Source organism: Ranitomeya variabilis, chromosome 5 (genome assembly GCF_051348905.1).
Source record: "Ranitomeya variabilis isolate aRanVar5 chromosome 5, aRanVar5.hap1, whole genome shotgun sequence".
Classification (NCBI taxonomy): Eukaryota; Metazoa; Chordata; class Amphibia; order Anura; family Dendrobatidae; genus Ranitomeya; species Ranitomeya variabilis.
In genome coordinates, this window is record NC_135236.1 from 350,590,753 (window position 1) to 350,616,291 (window position 25,539).

General features: G+C 41.8%; 1 protein-coding gene across 2 annotated transcripts in view; it reads left to right on the forward strand.

Annotated features, from left to right (window-relative positions):
* Positions 1-25,539, forward strand: part of TBC1D22A (TBC1 domain family member 22A) — an 849,217-nt gene that overhangs the window by 138,869 nt on the left and 684,809 nt on the right. For both annotated transcript variants that reach the window (XM_077264859.1, XM_077264857.1), the window contains exon 5: positions 6,787-6,857. In XM_077264859.1, coding sequence (XP_077120974.1) covers positions 6,787-6,857 — 71 coding nt within the window. The remainder of the gene's footprint in view (positions 1-6,786; positions 6,858-25,539) is intronic.

Genomic DNA, 25,539 nt, shown 5'->3' on the forward strand with positions numbered 1-25,539 from the left:
CTTTTGTTTGCATCATTCTTTATTATCTGTTTTATTGAAGTGTTTTTTTTATCCTTTATTACATATTTAAATTAGGCCATTCTGCCATATGCTCTTTACTGCTCTTACATAACATATTATATTATTCCATATAATTCCAAAAGTTAATGGTTTTATTTGATGAGGAAAAACTTCCTCAATTGTAGACTTTTATTTTTTTTTTAACAAATATCAAGGTTGGTCCGTGACTTTGTCCAAGCTTTTAACTTTGCCCTTCTGTGTATTTGAGTTTGGCATCCCTACCTTAAAGGGTTGTTCTCAACATGATAAAGGGTTACCATTGCAAAGAGGTTGTAAGAAACAAACCGCTTTGCAATTTTACTTTTGATTAAAAATCCTCTCCATTCTCAAGAACAGACCTCCACTACAAGCGCTGGCTAGTGTCTTAGGCTTGGAGGGCAGCGCTTACAAGCTCTTTGCTAGAGACTCTCTATCGTCCTAATGGTACAAGTTGTTTTTCTAATCTAAAACTTCAGTATTCAGGTTAAATTGCCATGTTGGCACTTTACGATTAAATAAATGGGTTTTGGATAGTAGTTTGGGCACTCTGCCTCTAAAAGGTTGGCCATCACAGGTCTATGGTATCCAGCTTTTTTCTATATATATAGGTAGGCTATTTGCAGAAGTCATTTTCTAATGGTATTTTGAAGGTTGAATGCCATTTGTATTTTGCACTTTCAGTGTGGTTAATGCAGTATGAACGGCTCTGGCACAATTTATTCTTGCGCCTGGGAAATTGTCATTTAGTACCTGCAGCTTGGGAGCGGGGACTGACGGACTTGTTTATTGTAACATTAGAGTGATCTTGAACCTGTGTTCCCCGGTTGAAAGCCCATGAGGCTCTGGCTAGATCCGTGCTTTCTTTACAGGACTCCGAAGAAGGGCGTTATTGGCCTAGTGTAAAATTTTCCGCTAGACAAAATGCCTGCGTAATTGGTTATTTTACTACATAATGTTCTCTCTTGTTAAGGCCCTAAAGTCTTGCGGTTGGTTGATGTGTTCACTGCCAATTATTGCAGATATTTTCTGCTGCTCATAGAAAGGTATTTTATATGAGCATGCAGGTGAACATAATAAGAGTTCCAGCTAGGGAAGGAGAAGCTTCCGACATAAATAAGAGCGCTTCACACAATGCCCAGTAAAATATGGGCATGCTATACAGCAGCGGTGGAAAAATAAATAATTCCTGCAGAGCCATTTAGAATCTAGCAGAGGATAGGAGTCTTTTTTCTGTTTACTACTAAACAGCATTTCTAGCATATTGAGCACAGTCATTTCACATCTCCATCCATCTTCCAGAACTTTCAGGATATTTACTGGCTCTCTAAACTCTTTATAGAGATGGGATTGCAAATATTTTTTCTTGTAATTGAAGCAATTTGATGCATCTTTGGGCTGTTGTATGAGGAGCCTTGTATTTTCTAAAAATGTTGCTGGGAAATGAAAGCAATTCATGGAAAATGAGCATTGCATTGTCATAAACACTTTAGGCTTGGGGTATAAACAGCAGGTAAAATTGGTATTTAAGGGGGGAAGCTTGTCTTCTGTACTGTTGGCATTATGTATGATTAATGTTAGAATGCCCTGGCACTTGTCTGCAGTCAGTGAAATACGGTACAATCTGTAGCTTTACAGCAGTGCTTATTCTAGCTTTACTTGGCCTGATACTTTCTCCCTATAACCTAATTACACCTCACACCTATTATACCTGCCTACAAATGAACACCAAAGATTATTAAAAAATTATTTCAAAAGGAATTCAAAAGAATCAAGTGAAGAGCGAAGACGTCAGGGTAGTAAATGGTCAATTAAGACTCCAATAAGATACACAATGGGAAGAGTATCTACATATATAGTCACAGAAGTCCGTGTCTACTCAAATATATATTTTGAGCTGCCAGTATTCTTAAAGACAAGGTTGTAAATATTGATAAATATGAGAAATGTCTAATGCTTACCCATAGTGTAATTATTACAAGGCCCTCCGCGACACCCCGACTCACGTTTCGCTTGTTGCTTTCTCATGGGGTACTTCTGTTATAATAACCGAGTGTGGTGGACGTTTGGTTAATATCAACTGAAATAGATTGCAGTAGTCCTGACTCTGCTGTACTGATCAGGAGAAGCCCACCCCATTCCTCCTCCTGCCCCCATCACCATGGAGTGACAGCTTTTTCGTATTTGCACAAATATATAGAGGCTGTTTGTCAAAGGTGAATGATGAATACAGCACAGTAACTGTGCGTCTGTGTGCCACTGTATGTTTGGACAAAGGAAAAATAAAGTGTGGTACAGTGTTAGGAGAAAAAAGGCTAATTGGTCTAAATAAAAACACAACATAATATTATTGCAGTTATGATATTTTTTGAATAAATTGATTTCATTTCAGTACTTTACTATACAGCAGTTGATCAAGGGGTTTAGACCTGGGGTCAACAGATGATAAAGTCCTTGTATTTGTGGGGATGGAGAATCACTGACTGGCACCAATAAAGCTATATGAGGTGTGTAAAGGAAGGCTCTGGGATGAGATCAGGGGGACAAAATAAATGTGTACTCAACGGATAGAGCAGCTACATGTACAAGGCAACAGCTGCAGGATGGTTGGTAGTAGAGACATAGAAGCGGAGAGGGATGTCATATGATAAACCTTTTGTTTTGTTTTTTCCGATCAGTGTGCACTGGTGTTTTTTAGTATTGATGTTATGGAACCAGTGATAAATGTCTTGAAGTGCTTCTTCCCGCATTGTGTACTGCAACTTGTTGGGCATATTATACATCTAATTGTGCGAGTATTCTGGTGCAGGAATACAAGTGTCTTTCATGCCTTGTATCATTGGTATTGTGTTTTTGCCACCTTCGGTGCCTTGTCTGACAAAGGGGCATGGTATATCAGAAAAATAAATGTGATACCATGCATCATATTTTTGGAACGTACGTGTGGTGTAAAAGTAATCTAATAATGCGTTATGCAAACTTAGACTATACAGTCTAATACAGCCATATTTATCAAACCGCGTGAACTACTGTGATCGGTTTTAAGCCTCTGTAGTCTACATTTGCCCTGTGTCAGCATTAGGCTACATACATCCATGTAGTGTGCTGGTGCCGGCCTTTATTTTTCTCGAACATCACACTGACTTATAACATCAGTTTAATCAGGTCCATGAGACTTAGAGCTTTTTTCTCTGGAGGTGATATTCAACAATCAATGGCTATGGAGACATGGATGAAACTACGAAGACTGACTTTCTATGTCAAAGTTTCTTCCTAGTTCCATCTGTTTTTTTTTTTTTTAAACTGGTATGCCATGTTCACACGCTCAGTATTTGGTCAGTATTTTACATCAGTATTTGTAAGCCAAAACCAGGAGTGGGTGATAAATACAGAAGTGGTGACGTGTTTCTATTTTACTTTTCCTCTGATTGTTCCACTCCTGATTTTGTCTTACACATACTGATGTAAAATACTGACCAAATACTGAACGCGTGAACGTGGCCATATATTAAGAATCAAAGGATAAAATAATATCATAGTAACATAGTTATTAAGGTTGAAGGAAGACTTTAAGTCCATCTAGTTCAACCCATAGCCTAACCTAACATGCCCTAACATGTTGATCCAGGGGAAGGCAAAAAAACCCCATGTGGTAAGAGTAATCTCCACCATGGGGAAAAAAATTCCTTCCCGACCCCACATACGGCAATCAGACTAGTTCCCTGGATCAACGCCTTATCAAGGAATCTAATATATATACCCTGTAACATTATACTTTTCCAGGAAGATATCCAGTCCCCTCTTAAATTTAAGTAATGACTCACTCATTACAACATCATACGGCAGAGAGTTCCATAGTCTCACTGCTCTTACAGTAAAGAATCCGTGTCTGTTATTATGCTTAAACCTTTTTTCCTCCAGACGTAGAGGATGCCCCCTTGTCCCTGTCACCGGTCTATGATTAAAAAATCATCAGAAAGGTCTTTGTACTGTCCCCTCATATATTTATACATTAACATAAGATCACCCCTTAGCCTTCGTTTTTCCAAACTAAATAGCCCCAAGTGTAATAACCTATCTTGGTATTGCAGACCCCCCAGTCCTCTAATAACCTTGGTCGCGCTTCTCTGCACCCGCTCCAGTTCAGCTACGTCTTTCTTATACACCGGAGACCAGAACTGTGCACAGTATTCTAAGTGTGGTCGAACTAGTGACTTGTATAGAGGTAAAATTATGTTCTCCTCATGAGCATCTATTCCTCTTTTAATACATCCCATTATTTTATTTGCCTTTGTAGCAGCTGCCTGACACTGGCCACTGAATATGAGTTTGTCATCCACCCATACACCCAGGTCTTTTTCATTGACGGTTTTGCCCAGAGTTTTAGAATTAAGCACATAGTTATACATCTTATTACTTCTACCCAAGTGCATGACCTTACATTTATCCCCATTAAAGCTCATTTGCCATTTATTAGCCCAAGCTTCTAGTTTACATAAATCATCCTGTAATATAAAATTGTCCTCCTCTGTATTGATTACCCTGCAGAGTTTAGTGTCATCTGCAAATATTGAAATTCTACTCTGAATGTCCCCTACAAGGTCATTAATAAATATAATGAATGGATTAGGACATTAAGAATTTCTATTTCTTTCTTCATTAATAAATATGTTAAAAAGAAGAGGGCCTAATACTGACCCCTGTGGTACCCCACTGCTAACCGCGACCCAGTCCGAGTGTGCTCCATTAATAACCACACTTTGTTTCCTATCCCTGAGCCAGCTCTCAATCCACTTACACATATTTTCCCCTATTCCCATTATTCTCATTTTATGTAACAACCTTTTGTGTGGCACCGTATCAAAAGCTTTTGAAAAGTCCATATACACTACATCCACTGGGCTCCCTTGGTCCAGTCCGGAACTTACCTCTTCATAGAAGCTGATCAAATTAGTCTGACATGAACGGTCCCTAGTAAACCCGTGCTGATACTGGGTCATGAGGTTATTCCTCTTCAGATACTCCAGTATAGTATCCCTTAGAATGCCATCCAGGATTTTACCCACAGTAGAGGTTAAACTTACTGGCCTATAATTTCAGAGTTCAGTTTTTGTCCCCTTTTTGAATATTGGCACCACATTTGCTATACGCCAGTCCTGTGGTACAGACCCTGTTATTATGGACTCTTTAAAGATTAAAAATAATGGTCTATCAATGACTGTACTTAATTCCTGCAGTACTCGGGGGTGTATCCCATCCGGGCCCGGAGATTTGTAAATTTTAGTGATTTTTAGACTCCGCCGTACTTCCTGCTGGGTTAAGCAGGTAACCTTTAATTGGGATTTTTTATCACTAGTCATATTGGCAGCCATGGGATTTTCTTTTGTAAATACTGATGAAAAAAAGTCATTTAGCAGATTGGCTTTTTCCTCATCCTCATCCACCATTTCACCCAGACTATTTTTAAGGGGGCCAACACTATCATTTTTTAGTTTCTTACTATTTATGTAGTTAAAGAATATTTTGGGATTATTTTTGCTCTCTCTGGCAATGAGTCTCTCTGTCTCAATCTTTGCTGCCTTGATTTGCTTTTTACAGAATTTATTTAATTTTCTGTATTTATTTAATGCCTCCTCACTACCTACTTCCTTTAATTCTCTAAATGCTTTCTTTTTGTCCCTTATTGCGCCCCTTACAGCTCTATTTAGCCATATTGGTTTCCTCCTATTTCTAGTATGTTTATTCCCATACGGTATATACTGTGCACAGGTCCTATCCAGGATGCTAATAAATGTCTCCCATTTTCTTTGTGTATTTTTATGTCTCAGGATATCGTCCCAGTTAATTGCACCAAGATCCTCTCTCATCCGTTGGAAATTTGCCCTCCTGAAGTTTAGTGTCCTTGTCACCCCCTCTACTACACATCTTATTAAAGGAGACATGAAAACTTATTATGTTGTGATCACTATTCCCCAAGTGACCCCCGACCCTTATATTTGATATGCGGTCTGGCCTGTTGGTTAATATTAGGTCTAGCAGTGCCCCCCTCCTTGTTTATCTGCTTCAGAGAAAAAAACAGGATGAGAAAAACTGATACAACTAGGATGACACCTGAGAAAAAAAATCAATTTCCCTTGGATGGTAACACATGGATGTGTGAATGCTGCCTTAGGGTAAGTTCACACTAGGTGTTTTTTTAGGGGTTTCTTTTCTGCAGCAAAACCTGGCAGGAAATTACCTTCAGTAAAAAAATCATGTTTTCTTTGCTGCGGTTTTGGCATGCTACATTTGTCTCTTGTGCATGCTGATAAAGTATATTGTTGAAACAAAAAAGTCCTATTCTGTAGCATGAGGTTTTGGCACAAAAATGCAGTAAAACCTGATAACTACGTTTTTGGTGCTTTTTTTCCCAGCGTTTTTTCACCACCCATTCATTTCAGTGGTTGAAAAACGCTGTAAAAGCACCGAAAGAAGTGACGTGCAACATTGTGCAAAAAAACGTGCAAAGCACTAAATCCTGATGACAAAAAAACCCCAAACTGTGTGCATAAGATTTCTGAAATCTCATAGACCTAGCTGGTACTGTAAGACACAGCTGAAAATTTGCATTAAAAAACACATGAAAAAAAAAAAGCTGCAAAAGCGCCTAGTGTGAGCTTAGCCTTGGACTCTATAGGTAAATACACCTGGAAAGGGGTTTCTCGATGGCTCCTTTTCTGGATGCTTACTCTGCATTGTGTCTTCTTACAGATGAGCTGAGGAAGCTGAGCTGGTCTGGAATCCCGAAACCTGTCCGATCCATAACCTGGAAGCTGCTCTCTGTAAGTTATTGCTGCGATCAGACCTCTCCTGAGATGACGCAATCTGTTATTTCCAGTATTTTGTATTCTTGCATTTGATTTTTGTTGTTGTTGATGAATTATTTTATTAGAAGATGTGTGAGAGGACACTTTGAGAAATGTATGAGTTGTCCGATTTGCTCCTCTTGAATATTACTGGCTGTAGCTAGCGCCTGTCCTGCCTGCCAGCTTTCCCAGCTGTAGAGGGCTGGATGCATTGGCTTCCAGGCTGGAGAATGTGAAGGAGTCCTTATCACTGGATCTCCACGCACTTCACCTCTGTTTAGCATTCTGAGCTGGGCCACCAGTGTTTAGCACGCCTGGGTTTTTGCCTTTTCTCACAAAGATGTTTTAGACAGCTATCCTTTTTTGGCATAACATCAAGTGGGAAAACAAAGTGTTTACATCAGATTGAGTTTAATTTCCAGTGCTGAAATCCTTTTTCCTCATGCTAATGAGAGCTAATATGTTTGCAGTTTACTGGATTTTATTCAGGATTTAACAGTTTTAATTGGTAATTTGTACAATCTCCGAGCTGTTGTCTGAGTTCTGAAGATTGTTTTCTGAGTGTCGTTGGATTGCTCGCATTACTAGTATCCATGACAGTCGTTCAGCCATCTGAATAATGTGGACTGTCATTTATTAACCCAATGATTCAGTAATCCAATAATTTGGGACTTGATATTGATTTGAAAAATGGTAATCCCTCAAACCTTGTGGTGTTTGATGCGTTGTGGGTCCAGATTAATGAGGTTGTCCATTATTATTGGTGACTTATCCTCAGGACAGGTCATCAATGTCTGATCGATCAGGGTCTGACACTCGGCTGCCCTGCCGATCAGCTGTTCTTGGTGTTGGCAGCCACTGCCCGGTAATGCTCAATTATGGAGCTGCTCCACCTTCTGGTAGTGGCCTCAGCCAGGTACTGCACATCCATCTCTTATTGATTTGAACCGAGAACAGCTGATCGGCGGGGGTGCCAGGTGTCTGACACCGACCAATCTGATACTGATGGCCTATCCTAAGGATTGGTCATCAATGATAGTCGTGAACATTCTTTGCAAGCAACTGGTGAGAAAGGGCAACATACAGTATCTGTGTCCATATTATGGGGGTGCGAGGAAAACCACAAAGGATATATGTCATACAGTTAGATTATTCTGTTTTGGCCAATGATCTAGGGAAGCTGCCAATAGGATAAATCCTCCTAAGCCATTTATATGGGCGTGCAGATAATAGAAATTTGAATAAAATGATACCTGCAATCCGATGTCTTATTCCACGTTTTTCTTTTATGTAAATGAGCTGTTAAGATCTATGGGACGGACCCTAAGAATCTGCATCCAGATAATATTTTTAACCCCTTCACAACCAGAGGTATTTTGTTTTTGCTTTTTCGTTTTTCCCTTTCTTCCCAGCCATGACATTTTTATTTTTCAGTCAAAATGGCCATGTGAGGGCTTGTTTTTTTCGCGGGAAAAGCCGTACTTTTGACGGACACCATTGGTTTTGACATATTGTGTACTGGAAACTGGGAAAATAAATTCAAAGTGCAGTGAAATTGCAAAAAAAGTGCAATTCGACAGTTGTTTTTTTGTGTGTTTTTTTTTTTTTTTTTTTTTTTACCATGCTCACTAAATACTAAAACTGACCGGCCATTATGATTCTCCAGGTTATTATGAGTTAAAAGACACCAAACATATATAGGTTATTTTTTATTTAAGTGGCGAAAAAAAAATCCAAACTTTGGTAAAATTATTTTTTGCCCGCCGAGCTGACGTTTTTGTTAATACCATTTTGGTGTAGACACGATGTTTTGATTGATCGCCTGTTCTTGTATTTTATTGCAATGTAGCGGCAACAAAAAAAGGAATTCTGACGTTTTTAATTCTTTTATCGTTGCGCCGTTTAGTAATCGGGTAAATTCTTTTTTTTTTTTACATTGATAGATTGGGTGATTCTGAACACAGCAATACCAAATATGTGTATGATAATTGTTTTATTTTGAATGGGGCGAAAGGGGGGGGGGGGGGGTGATTGGACGTTTATATCTTTTTATTTTATTTTATATTTTTCCAAAAAATTTTTTTAATTTTTGCATGCTTCAATAGTTTCTATAGGAGATTAGTAGTTGCAGTACTCTGATCTCTGCTACACACAGGCAATGATCAGATTTCCTGTGTGTAACAGAAATGCTCACTATGTTATGAGTGCTGACCACTGGGTGGTGCTCATAGAAATCTGGCAATGACATCCATAGAGGTCTGCTGGAGACCTCTGGTTGTCATGCCAACCCGTCAGTGACCCGTGATCATGTTTCAGGGTCACCAATGGGCGAGATTTGTGACGCTCTTCCAGTAAGTGCGAGATAATTGCTGATGTCAGAGATTGACAGCAGCATTTAAGTAGTTAATAGCCATGGGTGGATCGCGATTCCACCCGCGGCTGTTGTGGGCACATGTCAGCTGTACAGATCAGCTGTCATGTGCCCAGGAAGGTGCGGGCTCAGCGTTGGAACCCGCACCAAACAGGTGGAGTCTGACATTGGCGTATGCCGGATGTCAGAAAGGGGTTAATGAAAGGAGGCGTTACCAGTGTGAGATTTTGGGATCGGTAGAACAGACTATCAGTCATTGCATGTCTCACACTGGTAAAACCCCTGTTCATTAAAAATGAGCTTTGGAGGCAGAATTTCATGAAGATCTGTTTCTGGCCCATAGATGTTAACAGCTCATTTACATATCAAGAAAAAAATGGGGTTCTTGATAGGATCTGAGATATCAATGTATCATTTTATTCAGCGTCCCATGACCTACATGCCCACATAGACAGCTTAGGAGGGTTGATCCTACTGACAGATTCCCGTCAAACTTTGAAAGCAGTGTGCTGGCACTAATGCATGAGTTCTGATTGTATTATATGCTGAGCTTTTTACCTTTACCAATCGTTTCTCTTCATTAGTCCTGACTTTTTGGAGTGCTGCTGATTAATTTGAATCATTATTTGGCAGCTGCAGTCCACCCAATTGCATACCATTCATTGTATTGCTTTGGACTAAATCTGTAGCTAAATAGTGAAAATCTATCAGTAGCACAAAAAAGTGTTGCAGTATAGCTCAGGCCTTACACATTAATTTAAAGCGGTAACAGAATTGAATAAATGGTGGTATAATAATAATATTTGTCAAAAATTAGACAAATCCTCTACCCCTAATTTATACTAAATCTATGAAGATTTCATTTCCCCACTATTTCTTTCTGTGCGCCCTACTGTCTCTTTAACACTACAAACCGGTTTATCCAACTTCCCAAATAATATTCCCACCAGGACTTTGTAATTGATCTAATCTGATGCTAATATTTTAAAATATATTATTTTTTACTCTAGAATTTAGAAAAGGTTAGGTCTGTTTTATAATAATAAAAATAGATTGTATGTTCTTCAATCTAAGGACATTATTAAAAATAAAAAAGGAAACAAATCGTGATACAGTGCAATTGCAGTGTGCAGAGAGCCCAGTACATCGGGCGCGGGTCGGATCCCCCAGGGTCATGGGTGGTGGCTCTGCCTGGGTGCACTGACACAGTGGTGGGCATATGGTTGTGAATGTGTGGCGTTGACGGTGACATGGCTGGATGGTTAGCGGTGCATCCCATGATGGTGGTGTGGAGAGGAGAACAGCAGTGGTGTAAAGCAAAAGTAAACTTTGCTTTAATGCAGCAAGTTGATAACAGCAGTTGGTGGCACAAAGACTTGTTGGTTACAAGTCTTCTCATCACAGGGGCACGTTGCTTGAGACAAGTTCCAGTAATATTAGTTAATAGCAGAAGCAGGCAAACTGGGATAAATAGGAATGCAGTAGACAGCAGAGTGGTTAAACTGGAAGACTAAACTAAACACCTGTTCTCCCTGAAATATCCTCTTGTCTATATTGGGTTGATACACCTTTAGTAGGCCTCGAGATCGCAGTGCCCTCTATGTGTCATTATATTTGTAGTCCTTTACTTCTTGTCCTTCCGCGGGCCTCTGAGTCCTAGCCCAGTCGGGCGCATTCTGTGGACTGTAAGAGGAGCAGAAAGAGCACTCCTAGTGCTGATAGACCATGGGATATGCTGGTAAGCTGTGAGCTGTTACACTCACGTGTTTGCGTTGTGCAAGCCAGGCACAGCTCTGTTGCTCGTGTTTTAGAGACTCGGTCAGTCAGCTGCAAATTCTGGGTCCGCCGGTACTGGGACTGTGGATAGGTGATGTGGAGCAAAAAAACGGACTGGGTGAGTGCTGCCAAGGAGACGGAGATACGAGGCAAGTCTGATCCTTAATTGCACTACGCGTTTCAGAGCCGATCAGGCTCCTTCCTATACAGGCGTAAAATAGAAATGCTGCACTATACTTTCATTAGATAGTTCTGCTGTGCCGGCTTACTGGAGCTGGGAGAAAGCTGTTCTCCTACAACCTTGCTGAGGCTGCTTCACTGCTGCAACTCCAGCTAACAGCCATGGCTGCAGCTTTTTATGAAGGAAGCTTCACCCAACTAACCGTAGCACCCAGCTAAGTGGTGAGGTTAACGCTTAGCGTGTGTTGCATACCACACCGTAAAACAGTCTATTGATCGAAGGCATATTCCAAGTGCAGATAATATCATAAAAATAGTAATGTAGTCCCCAATGTTGGGACATTACATTTAGTTTTTTTTTTTTTTTTAAGTACATTTGCAACCTTGGCTTACCAGCTTCACAACTATGGTTCTCTCAGCCATTCCATGCCATATGTAGATTTTTTTTCTAAACCTGGAATTTTTCAGATTATTATATATATTTTTTATTATTCTCAGTATAAATTTTGTGTTGAAGTTGGTTTCACAATTTTGTGACATTGGTTACTGGTCAGTCCAAGTTTACATGGCATATGCATAAAGAAGACTCTACACAATTCATTTATCCTTTATTAATCAGCATGGATTACTGCTTTTCAGCGTTAATAAAGGGCTTAGGACATGATCAAGTTCTTGGGTGAGTACACCAGGAATATTATGCCGAGTAATTTCCAGTATTGGAGGCACTCAGGATGTGTGGAGTGGTTTCCTGCATCCTTTTAATGGCTGAAGAAAAGCCTTACCTAAGTAATATGTATTTGTTAATGTTCGATACCATTGCATTGAGGCTTTTATGGCGAGTATAATCAAAGTAATGGCTTACTGATCATTATTAAATGAAGTCATGTGTCAATGTTGAGATATTCAAAATTTTATGATGGAATGCTTATGCGGGTTTTAGTCTGTCCTTAGGTTTATGAGCTACAAGGCTTTCTCGCACTCACTGTGATCTTTTGCTTGTCCAGAAAGCATGAAAGGAGTAGTAATTTAAATGATGGCACATAAAATGACAAGCACTTATTCAGATGAAATCAGCAGCTAGCAGGTTTAGGCTGGAGTTATTAAGGGGGTGTCATGGATCGCTTACCACAACATCTTTGATCCCTTAAAATGTTACAAAATGTCAAAAAAGGACAATTTTATCTATGAGGAAAAAAATGTATTTCTTTTAAATGACTTTTGTTCAGAAGTGAAGGAATCTGAGCTGCGCATAGTGATGCTGGCCATAAATTTACACTTAACATATCCAAACGTCATCTCACATTGTTTCAATGGAATAGAAAATTCTGGGGAACACTATTTTACCAACTAGAACTTCAGTTCGATTGCTAGGGCCAAGCTATATCTCTAAGCAGTGAACTAACTTTAAAGGTATAGCCAGGTCTTATTTTTTTTTTTTGCTTTTACAATAGACCTATAAACTACCTGTCGCCGGCGTACAATGGTCACTGTCCGCTTCTGCCTGCGATTCAGCTGCGCAGTGTCAACAGAGCGGCTCTTTCGCTCTGCTCTGTAGATGGAGCTTGACTGCTGGTGTCATTCCAGCAGGGGGCCGGCTGTCAGTCAGCATGATATCTGCAGTCCCGCTCCATCTACTGAGCAGAGCGAAATAGAAGCCACTGCTCTGTCAACGTGATGATATGGCCTAATCGTTGGCAGGATCGATCTGTGACTGCTCTGTGGCGGCAGAGAATAGCGCTGGGCAGAACAGATGGGTAGTCAACTACCTGCCTGTTAGTGCTTAGGCCGCTGGTAAAAAAAAAAAAATAATAATAAAAAAAAAGTTTTGGATAACCCATTTACTTGTCCTGCAAATTATGTTCTTGGCAAAACATCTGAATGATTTGGATATGCAGCGCCCCAGAGTCCTGGTCGTTGCAGTACTGTGGCTCCGCCGCTAAGGGGGGCTATGGTACGTCTGATGGCACTGAAGGAGTTCATCTGACCAGGTATCACATACACCAATACATTTCACAGTCTGGCCTCCAGGGGGAGCTAAGGGTACTATTCATTAGGCCATTCCTCACAGTCTGGTAAAACTGGGGGTTAGGCAGGAAGTTAGGGAGAACGCTGACTGGGTTGGAACCAGGCAACACCTTGTGGCAGAGGGTGTTGTAGGGGAAGATTCGGTAGGGTCCCTGTCAGGGGTGGGATCCTGACAGAGGCCTGGCAATCAGAGAGAAAGCTACGGGACCGCGCCTGCACTTCATAGCGGCGGTACCCTAAGAAAGGACAAGAAGCGAGATTTATTGTGCTGAGTGAGAAACGAGATCAACGCAACAGGGAGAAATACCAGTAGGAGTCGTGCTGTTAGACCGAGGCAACATCCTACTGAGGCATAAATAACCGGTGGCCGGAACGCTGAGGAAGTACAGAGCTCTAAGCATTACTTCAAACCAACGGCAGGACAGAGAGCTATAGGCTGGCTGTCTCACCTACATCACCTACGCAGACATAGGGGGCAACCTTTGGAGAGGGGCGACTCTAGGGTCCCGGAAGAGCTCCGAGCCTTCCCGTCATACGGGTGCGTCCTACCATAAGATCTGGGGGGCGAGAAGAAGAAGAACATCAGAATCGAGTTGTTGTGAGGGAACACGAGGAACAGACACAACAGTTGTGGGGTACTATCCCGTAAGCACAGCAGGGGAGGACCACAACACACAAACGCTAGAAGGAAGGCACAGATTTCCACCTGCAACGGGAACTCTGGAGGTGCCATCGGACCGGCCGGACTTGCGCAGCCCGGTTAGCCGTATTCCGGACTGAGGACCCAGAAGCCTTCAGTAAAGAGGTAAAGAGACTGCAACCTGGTGTCCTCGTTATTTACTGCACCGCACCACTACCACCACTTCCACCATCCACATCTATTATTTGGGGCGCCCCTCAGCAGGGTCACGGACCGGGCCTAGCCACCATGACAACCCCAGAGCGGAGACTCAGAGGCCCGGTACCGGGTACCCCTTGGCCCTGTGGCAGTGGGGGCGCTGCAGATACGTTGAAATAGACATTATTCTTTTTTTTTTTAAGAATTTGAAAATGTTTAAAATTCTACAAATACACCAATGGCCCCTGGACTGCTGGCAATATTATAATATTATATATTACTAGATGGCAGCCCGATTCTAAAGAATCGGGAGTCTAGAATCCATATATACTTTATTTATTCAAATGTAAGAATAATACAATTAATAAATAATAGTAAGAAAGAACAAAAAATGGCTGCACTCACCAGCTCTTGACAATTCTTGACAGTACGGCACATTTCTGATTGGTCGCTCGCGGCAGGCGGCAACCAATCAGAAAAGTGCCGCGCACCACGAAGGCATATATCTTTGTCCACCCTGAGCGGGTGTAGGACGCTGGTGACGTCACTTATCTCCGGACATTATCTCCGGACAAAGCCACGGAAGTTGGCACAAATTGCCGGAAGTAGTATTCTAGGCAATTATATATTAGATTTTAATGTTATCAGTGTTTACCTTTGAACGTTTATATTGTATTGTCCTGTCACCAGCCATGTGTACGATTATCGGCCGAAAGCCTCTCTGGAACCAATAATCACCCCATGTAAAGGTATCTTTATAAGTTAAAGATTCAGAATACTATGACTTTTATCATATCCTGAACAGTCAAGTTTTTTATGAACCGTTAAGGTTTTCTGGTTGAAGTAAAAAAAACTCTGTGTTTACAGTTTGAAACCATAAAATGTTGAAAAATTATGTCATTCTTGAGTATATCACTCAATGGTGCTCATAAACGTGTCAAATTTGATCTATAATATACTTTAATATACGTTACTTTAATCTTTAATATACTTAAGAACAGGGCCCCAGACATCACACAGGGGGTCTGAAACACCGCACAGTGGTCCAAAATATCGCTGTGCTCTGCCTGGGGCCCCATATGCTGCCTGGGGCCCCATATGCTGCCTGGGGCCCCTGTGCTCTGCCTGGGGCCCCTGTGCTCTGCCTGGGGCCCCATATGCTGCCTGGGGCCCCTGTGCTCTGCCTGGGGCCCCATATGCTGCCTGGGGCCCCTGTGCTCTGCCTGGGGCCACTGTGCTCTGCCTGGGGCCCCATATGCTGCCTGGGGCCCCTGTGCTCTGCCTGGGTGTAGGACACTGGTGACGTCACTTATCTCCGGACATTAGCTCCGGACATTAGCTCCGGACAAAGCCATGGAAGTTAACACAAATTGCAGGAAGTAGTATTCTAGGCAATTATATATTAGATACGGGTTATACTCTACCCAGACAGAGCAGGAACCAGTCATAGAGGTAATGACATGTAAGCAAAGGATGGGCGAGTGCACCCTGGTTACTCACCTTTTTGCTGCCAGCTACATCAGTCTTCATTTTTTTCTGTGTCATAGGTCAATTTGTTAGTAGCTAAAACCCAATTCAGCATTTATGCTAAGTTAGGCTCACTTAGTGTACAGACATTTATTAAAGGCAATATGTCACCAAGGCTTTTCTGCCTAATACGTTAGCCGAATAATATCTGGGCAGTGACACTGATTTCAGCCTTGTCACTTACTGGGCTGCTTAGTGCATTTTATAAAATCACTGTTCTATCAGCAGAAGGTGATGGATAGAGGACTCCTTGGCTTTCTTCCAGGTAGTACAGCCATACCCCAGCACTGATCGGCAGTTTTCTCTTAATGAATAGTGTACAAAGACAGCTGCCAATCAGTGATGTGAGTGGGTTAATGCACAGCTCCGCATTCTGAGAACTGCTAGATCTGCAGCAGACAAAACAGTGATTTTATCAAAATGACAGCAAGTAGCTCAATACAGTGGCTTACAAAAGTATTCACCCATTATCTTTTTACCAATTTTGTTACATTACAACCTGTGTTTAAATATTTGTATAATCTGATTTGTCTGTGATACATCAGTACTAAATAGTCTGTGGAAGTGGGTGAAGTGAGAAAATAGGCATAAATTAAACTTATGGGATCAAATAACTAAACATTGGCATTCGCATATATGTTCACCCCTTTTGCTATGAAGCTCCTAAAAGTTTCTGGTGGGAGCCATTAACTTTCATTATTCACATGCTTAGTGAAAGATTGAACACAGATGGACTTCCTAAATGTCACATGGTCTGTCAGTATATACACTCCTTACCTGAAAGGCCACAGAGACTGCAATCCCATTAAGCAAGAGGCACCACTTACCAAACGCCATGAAGGCCGAAGAGGTCTCCAAACAAGGCAGGGACAAAGTTGTTGAGAACTACAAGTCAGGGTTGGGTTATTTAAAAAAAAAACAAAACAACAAATTAATTATCAGCAAATAAAAAGAACATGGTACCACAACAAACCTGCCAAGAGAGGTCCGCCCACCCAAACTCTCAGCCCTGGCAAGGATGGCATTAATCAGAGATGCAGCACAGAGAAAAAAGATTTGAAGGAGCTGCAGAGATTCAAGTATCTATCCATATGACCACAATATGCCGTCCACTCCATAGAGGTGGCCTTTATGTAAGAGTCAGCAGTAAAAAGCCTTTATTTACACACACAACAACCCACAGTGATACATGGTGGTGGCAGCATCATATTGTTGGGATGTTTTTCAGCAGCAGCGACACGGAAAATGGTCTGAGTCGAGGAGAAGATGTATGATACGAAATGCAGGGATTTTCTTGAAGAAAGCCTGTTTCAGTCGGTCGGTGATTTGAGACTGGGATGGAGGTTCACCTTCCAACAAGACAATGACCCAAAGCCTAATGCTAAACAACGGTCGAGTGGTATAAGGGGAAGCATGAAAATTGTTTGGGGTGGCCTAGTCCAAGCCCAGACCTTAATCCAATTGAAAATCTGTGGTCAAATGGGCAAAAATTCAAGCGACATGATGTGGAAAGCTCATAGAGACTTATTCAAAGCGACTTGCAGCTGTAATTTTCGAATAAGGAGGCTCTACAAAGTGCTGACTTTAGGGGGTGAATAGTTATGCAAATTGAAGTATTCAGTTATTTTGTCCTATTTGTTGTTTGTTTCGCAATAAAAAGAAAACCAAATGTTTACAGGTGTAGGCATGTTCTTTGCCTGTACCAGGTTGTTAGGTAGCAACACACGAAAAATGCCAAGGGGGGAGAATATTTTCTCAAGCAACTGTAAGTGACAGATCACAAAAATCAGAGTGTCTGCCCCTACATCATGCTGCAAAAACTTGCTGACAATTTCCCTTTAGTGTTGTGTTTGTAAATAATGTGTTACAGTAAATGAATTCTTATTCTGCATTGCTCACATATGTGCAATGCACATGTATTCTATATGCACCGTTACCTACCCAATAAAGTCAGATTTCCAATATAAAGTAGAAGATTTTAATTTTATATTACATCTTCACGACAATAAATGCATCTAAAGGGTAAATAAGCTTTTTAACATTTTTGGATAAGTTATAGATTGTGTGGATGAGTGTTGGTCTGTTTTCTGAGACTCCCACTGATCAACTCTACTGAACAGGGGGTTCAACATGAGGAGAAAAAGTGTTTAGTTTCTCAGTAGTATTTTTGAAATATTGCTTTTGCTGGAGACATTAGGAACAGAACATTGAATTGAAAGTGCTGAAAACTGTCAGTCTGCAATTCTTCCTCTATAGGAGCTTTTGTCCTGTAGGCTGTACACCAGGATGAAGCTGGAGCTGATGCTTGCTTAGTTAAACCTGCCCCGTGTGCCTGTATAGCAGTGTTATTGTTATGCAATAATTAACAAATTGTTACTAATAATGAACTGCTGAATAGTGTGAGAACTTAACATTAGGGATGAGCAAACCGAACAGTAAAGTTCGGGATACGTACTGAGCATCTAGTGTCCGTGCACAGACCCGGAACACAGGCTTCTCCCTGAAGACCGTGTTACTGTACCGGTTCAGCAGGTGAACAGCCTGTGTGACAACGCGAGAAACACTGGCTCTTATCGATGGTAACAATCCATCTTGAATGCGGCAGCCAGGGTCATGTTTCTGTCCAGCCGCTTCACCGATGCCTCCATCTTGTGCCAGTCATTACACTGGCTACCCATTCGCTACAGGGTCCAGTATAAACTCATCTCTCACCCACAAAGCTCCCCACAGTTCTGCACCACTTTATATCTGCTCTCTCATCTCTGTCTATCACCCTACACGTGCCCTCCATTCTACAAATGACCTAAGACTAACATCCCCTGTAATCCGAACCTCGCACCTCCGTCTCCAAGACTTCTCTCGTGCTGCGCCAGCTCTCTGGAATGCACTTCCCCAGACGATCAGACTGACACCTTGCCCCGACCTATTGAAGCGAGCTTTAAAAACCCATCTCTTCAAACAAGCCTACCACATCAGCTACTCAGTAAACTAACTTTGCTGTTCCCTCCTTACAAATATTACTCTGAATCTGCACCCTACTATTCATCTTTCTCCACACCCTCCATGCACCCGATAACTGCACTTGATACTTAACTATTGCACTTAAACACACGGGTTGATGACCGGATCAAGCAGCTTTATATAAAAATCCCTATTTATTATAATTGCCAGACCAGAAATAACAAGCACTTTTCACCTATTGTGTCCCCCCATTTCCTTGTAGATTGTAAGCTGGCAAGCAGGGACCTCACTCCTAATGTCACTGTTTAAATTGTCTTAACTTGTATTGAATTTGTCTGTATATGTCCCCGCTTAATTGTAAAGTGCTGCGGAATATGTTGGCGCTATATAAATAAAGATTATTATTTTATTATTATTATTAACACCGGTCAGAGCGCTGCAGTTCCCACACTGTCATACAGATGAAAATGTGTGAGCCTGCAGCTGTGACCGATGGTAGAAAGGTTTCCGCCGGTTACAGGCGTCAGCTGATAAAAATGCTATCATCATCCTACGCCTCGTCTTGATGATAGCAACTAGAGCAGGTGTATGATGATGAGATCATTCATGAGCTGGTTCCTGTGCAATAAATAAAATAAAAAATGGTGAGAGTTCCCTCTCTGTTTTTGATAACCAGCACAGACAAAACAGACAGCTGCGGGCTGCATCTTGGCTGGTTATTAAAAGTATAGGGTTCCCCACCCCATTTTTAAAATTATTTAGATGATTAATTTTAAAAAACAGCGTGTTGTCCCCCCAATTTTGACAACCAGCCAAACTAAAGCAGAGAGCTGTGGGCTTGTATTCTCAGCCTGGTAAGGTGCCAAAGATATTGATCCCCCCATGCTAAAATTAGTAGCCTGCAGCCGCCCCAGAAAAGGTGCATCTATTAGATGTGCCAATTCTGGCGCTTTGCCTTGCTCTTCCGACTTTCTCTGTTGCCATGCAATCCAGATGTGCTTTGTTGTACTTTTTGTTGGTTTGCTATTAAAGAGGAAATATATTTAAAAATGTATCTTTTCAAGTTCCAAGTTTCTATTATAGTTTATATTGGCTTTGGGCCCTACTTGAGCACCGGCCCCAGGAGTGCCGAGATTATTTTCGCCGTTCCATTACTAACCTGTGGGCTTGATGTCAGCTGACATGACAAAGCTTTCATCCACCGCACCAGGGCAAAGTGTCAGACTTGGCGAATCTAATAGGTGTGCCTTTACTTTGGCGGCTGCGAGCTACTATTTTTAGGCTGGGGAGGACCAATATCCATGGCCCCTTTCCAGTCTTGAGAATATCCGGCCCCAGCTGTCTGCATTAGCTTGACTGGCTGTCAAAATAGGAGGGACCCCACTTTGTTGTTTTGTAGTTTAAGCAATAAAATAATATGGCATGGGACCCCTCTATTTTTAATAAGCCAATTTAAAGCTGACAGCTGGGGGCTGCAGCTTGCAGCTCGCAGCTGTCATCTTTACCTGTGCTGGTTAGCAAAAATTAAGGGGTCCCTACAGCATTTTTAAAATTTTATTTATTTATTTATTGGACAGGTGCCGGCTGATGAATTCCTTTTTACTGCCGGTCAGAGCTGCTGACTTACACTTTGTCATCTGTGACAGCGTGGGAACCACTGCACTGTGACGGGCAATAATGAACTTATTGCCTATCAGAGCAACTGTTTCTCGCTCTGTCACAGATGACAGCATAGAAAACACAGGATATTTGGTGCCCCCATTCATTTAAATCGGGTATGTCTTCTGATACCCGAACCAAACTTTTTTTTTTTTTTAAATGTTCGGCCTAACATGATGGACATGAACATCCACGGGCTCGTTCATCACTACTTAACATCCTTATTTACATTCAGTGCACTTAATCTCATCCTTTTTTGTCACTTATAAAATACAGATCATCTGAGCAGTTATTAGTTTTCTTGAAACTGAATTATGAAACTCTTTTATACTGTTGATTGAGGTAAAAGCTTTTATTCTAGAAATTCATTGTTACTATTTGCTACTGTTTTTTTATTTTTTATTTGAATAATCATCTCAAACATGATATCCCTTCATATCCTTTCCAGTTGGATGCAAGGCAAAGTAAAAAATCTCTTTCCTTGGATATGTATATTGGGTGCTCTTAGAATACTCTACGTTAATCTATTAAGGAAGGATATTTCTTGCATTTGAATAAAGTGGCCCATGTTTGTGGCTCAAGGACACAAGACACTGGCTTCTGTTAAAGCAATGGCATCAGTGTGGTATGACAGGAAGGAAAGGCAGCTTCTTGGTCACCCTGGTTTAAATGTCTTCACTTTTCTGACACATTTGAGGGTTTTCACCGGAGAGTTTATTGAGAGACTTTGACTACTCTGGGATTACTGTTCCATGTTAGGGCACAGTCAGACAGCCGTATAAATCAGAATGTTTGAAACGGACAATCTCTTATACTACATCGATATTTGCTGCACATTAATGAAGGCACGAGAAAAATCACAAACCCAAAGTATTATTGAACCATATTCAATCTTTATTAATATTAAAATACTACAAATTCACAAAAATATAACACAGCGCTGCTATGAAAATGTGGGACTCTATGATTGTTTGTATCAATGCACTCTGAAAAATTAGCAATTTATAAAATCAGTATATATTATATAGACCTTATGCTACAAAAATGTAAATAATACATTTTAACATAACTAATAAATAGTAAATACATGAGTCAAAATCACCTTCTATATACCAGTAATTGCTTAAAAATATAAAGTGACAAGTGCAAATAAGTATACCTATATGGTTAAGTGACGCTTCAAATATGCATGTGTAAGGCATTACTGCAATATAGGGCCTCAAAGGGCATTAGATAAAGGCAGTAATGAAACATTTCTATAGTATAAAGTTTGTCACTTAAATAAGATGATGAAGAAAAGGCGAAACTCACATTGGGGCGGTGGGAACACTATCTAACCTCCGTTTAAACTTGTTTAGTTGTTAATAATGTCCTTCATGTTACAATCATAGATTCCCACATTTTCATAGCATCACTATGTTTAATTTTTGTGAATTTGTCACATTTTGCTAATATAATAATAAAGATTGAATATGGCTTAAATATGCCCTGGGTGTTTGCGCTTTTTTTCTTGCCCGCATTAATGTGCGGATGTTGTTTAGTGAACTTAAAACAAGTATGATTTTTCCATAAAGGTAATTTTTTGTGTCTAATCGATATCACCTGTGCAGATTTGTATGGAAATTGAATATCTACTTCAGGGTGGGGAACCTCCGGCCCATGAGTCGTTTATTGCCCATGTTGTCGTTTTCTCCTGCCCCTGGGCTGATTCCCTTGGATTGCAGTGTCAGACCTTTAATTGCCACTGACACTGTGTACATGCTCGCGCATGCAGTATTTGCTACAGGACGTGCATCGGAAGCCCCTGCCCCTCCAGTGATGCATATATATCCTCAGCCCCTCCAGTGATGTATTTAGGTCCCCTGCCACTTCTGTCATGTATATAGGCCCCCAGCCCCTCCTGTGATGTGTATATATACGGTAGGTCCCCAGCCCCTCCTGTGATATATATACGGTAGGTCCCCAGCCCCTCCTGTGATGTATATACGGTAGGTCCCCAGCCCCTCCTGTGATGTATGTACTTCCTGAGTTCTATAAATGTAACGTGAACAGTGTTTTACCCTTATGACAGTGATGGCAAACCTTTTAGAGACAGAGTGCCCAAACGGCAACCCAAAACACACTTCTTTATCACAAGGTGCCAACACAGCAGTTAACCTGGAGCTGAAGCAGACATTACATAAGACTTGAAAAATACACAAAAAAATACACACTGCCCCTCTGAAAAATATATATGTACACCCACACACACACTATCTGCAAAATACACACATACTGCCCCTCTATACACACACACACACACACACACACACACACACACACTGCCCCTCTGCAAAATACACACGCACGCTGTTCCTCTGCAAAATACACACAGTGCCCCTCTGCAAAAAATACACACACACTGCCTCTCTACAAAATACACACACACTGCCCCTCTGCAAAATACACACACACTGCCCCTCTGCAAAATACACACACACTGCCCCTCTGCAAAATACACACACTGCCCCTCTGCAAAATACACATGCACACTGCGCTTCTGCATAATATATACACATGCACACTGTCCAACTGAATAAAGCAGCCCCCCATCCCCATATTGCTTCTGTCACAGCTGCGCTTCCTATCACATTAGGTACATTTCATGTTCGGCTCCTATTGGACCTCTTACCAGTGCCCGTTTGTCTCTGCTCCTCTATGGCCCCGTTGCAGGCAGAGGTGTGAAGCGGTCAGTAACATGAGGACATCATTACACTGCTGCGTGTCAAACCCGCGGCTGACAGTTACTCCTCTGCCCCAGTCCTGGCTCAGCACTGTTCACATGTATTTGCGTCTTTTAGGTGCAAATACCTTTGAACAAGAGAAAGGAGCGGCGAGTGTGTGTACGGCGGCGGGCCTGGCGTGTGTGTACGGCGGCGGGCCTGGCGTGTGTGTATGGCGGCGGGCCTGGTGGGTGTGTACGGCGGCGGGCCTGGCGTGTGTGTACGGCGGCGAGCCTGGCGTGTGTGTACGGCGGCGGGCCTGGTGGGTGTGTATGGTGGCGGGCCTGGCGTGTGTGTACGGCGGCGAGCCTGGCGTGTGTGTCCGGCGGCGGGCCTGGCTTGTGTGTACGGCGGCGGGCCTGGCGTGTGTGTACGGCGGCGGGTTGTGTGGCGGCGAGCCTGGAGTGTGTGTACAGCGGCGGGCGTGCCCACAGAGAGGGTTCGCCACCACTGCTCTATCTGGAGACCTGCAGTGTAATATACATCTGCGGTCAGAACTTACTGCTGCAAGTTCTTTTCAAAATTCAATGACGAAAATCTGGAGCAGCAGTTGTGAGACATGACAGTTAAGAAATTGTTTGACTAAATATAGCAGGATAAATTTAAAGTTGCTAATTTTGTATGGCTCCTGCAGAATGGTCTAAATATCCCAATGGCCCTGGCAGATTTAAGGTTCCCCACCGCTGCTGTGCTTGGATCCAAAGTAGTAATGTTAGTTTTATGCACAGGTAAATAACATATGATGGGTTGAATAATAATTCTGCATCTACCAGCGAGCGTTACGTACCCCAGAATGTATAATACCACAGTGTAATATGGCGGTGTAAATATTCCTAACAGCGACCCGTGAAGCTTATTATGAGACACATGGGGGGCCTTTCCTTAATTCACCGGGAGAGCTGTAAAGGTCTCCTGACAATCTAATGAACGGACTCATCTCGTATTAGCGTTTCCACCTGTCTTGTGTTATTTATTCCAGAAGTCTATGAATGCAGCGAACATCTGTTCAACATTTTTAAAGGCTAATTAAGTTGAACATTGAAACAATATGCCTTAAATTTCCTCAGTTACATGACATACAAAAAGGCATTTGTGAAGTTGATGCATCCACTTTCTTCCGAGACAGTGTCTCTTATTGGAGCTCTGCTGCTCTTTATATGAGCCGTGGAAAATGTTCCTGTACGATGTAAACGAGGCAAACTCCTAATAAATGCCCGCTTCTTCTGCCTAAATAGGAACGCGTTGATGTCTGCTTTCTGCGGTATTGCAGAACAATTATTCTCTTAAGAAAATATTGTCTTACACAAGATACGTGATCGGAATATGCGCCGTGCCGGCTGGAGGACCCATAGCAGCATGCTACTTGAGCAAACATTTCCTCCTATCTAACTTTTTATACCTCTTGCACGATTAATTATGAAGAGATACAAAGCTTGACTGGTTAAGGCATTTAGCCTACCGCGTTCATATTCAAGCTAAAGATTTTACCATGTTCCATAAACTACAAGAGCTGCAACTGTGTGTTGCCTACAAAGTGCTTCTGCTCACTGAGATAGAAAGAGCGCTGCAGTTATTGTAATAAAACATGCTGAGCGCCTCGAAATTTTGTATTCTTAAATGGTTAATAATGGAAAGTGCCTGAATGGAAAATGAAACATTTACACATAAAAACACATCAGTTAGCAACACTCCTGACAGTAAGAATACCAAACCAGAAGCGGGAGCTGCTAGAGAGAATCGTGCCTTTCATTACCGGTAGTGATGAGCGAACGCGCTCAGATAAGGTGTTATCCGAGCATGCCAGTGTGCTAGGCAAGTGTCTTCGGCGTGCTCGAAAAATATAGGATCTCGTGACTGTTCTACAGGTTCAACACATGCAAGGATTGCCTGGTTGTTAGGCAATCCACAGCCACAAGAAATGCAGGTGCGGGGGCCCGAGCATATTATTCCAGCGCTCTGAAGACACTTGGTTAGCACCCGAGCATGTTTGCTCATCACTAACTAATTACCAGGTTATCTTCTTTGCTAGCTTTCAGTCATATGGCACATGCTAATCATATGTAGCTGATATTCAGATAGAACCAGAAGCCGTGTTACGACATGAAGCAGACTACATTTCTCTGCCGTCTGAAAAGACTCATACCTTCAGAAAAACAGCAGAAGCTGGGTCCACTCCGTTCATGTCTTAGCAGTCTGTGGCTCAGTCGGGAGTTCGTCTGAATCCCCTCTTTATGGGCATGCAGCTGGAACCCCCAAACGCACTGCAGAAGTGGGAGAAAAAACAAAACATAAAAAAGCAGATGTGACTGAAGCAACTTCTTGGACCTCGGTTAGTATGACAAGAGGTGGAAAGACAGTCTGCAGTGGTTGTGACAGCTTTCCTAATGTTACCATAAAACAGGCAGGATTATAGGGAAATCTGTAAACTCATTCATACATACATACATACATACATATACATACACACATACATACATACATACATACATACATACATACATACACACAAATTTCTGCAAAGTCCACATTTTTCAGCCAGGCACAAAAATATACCGTTGC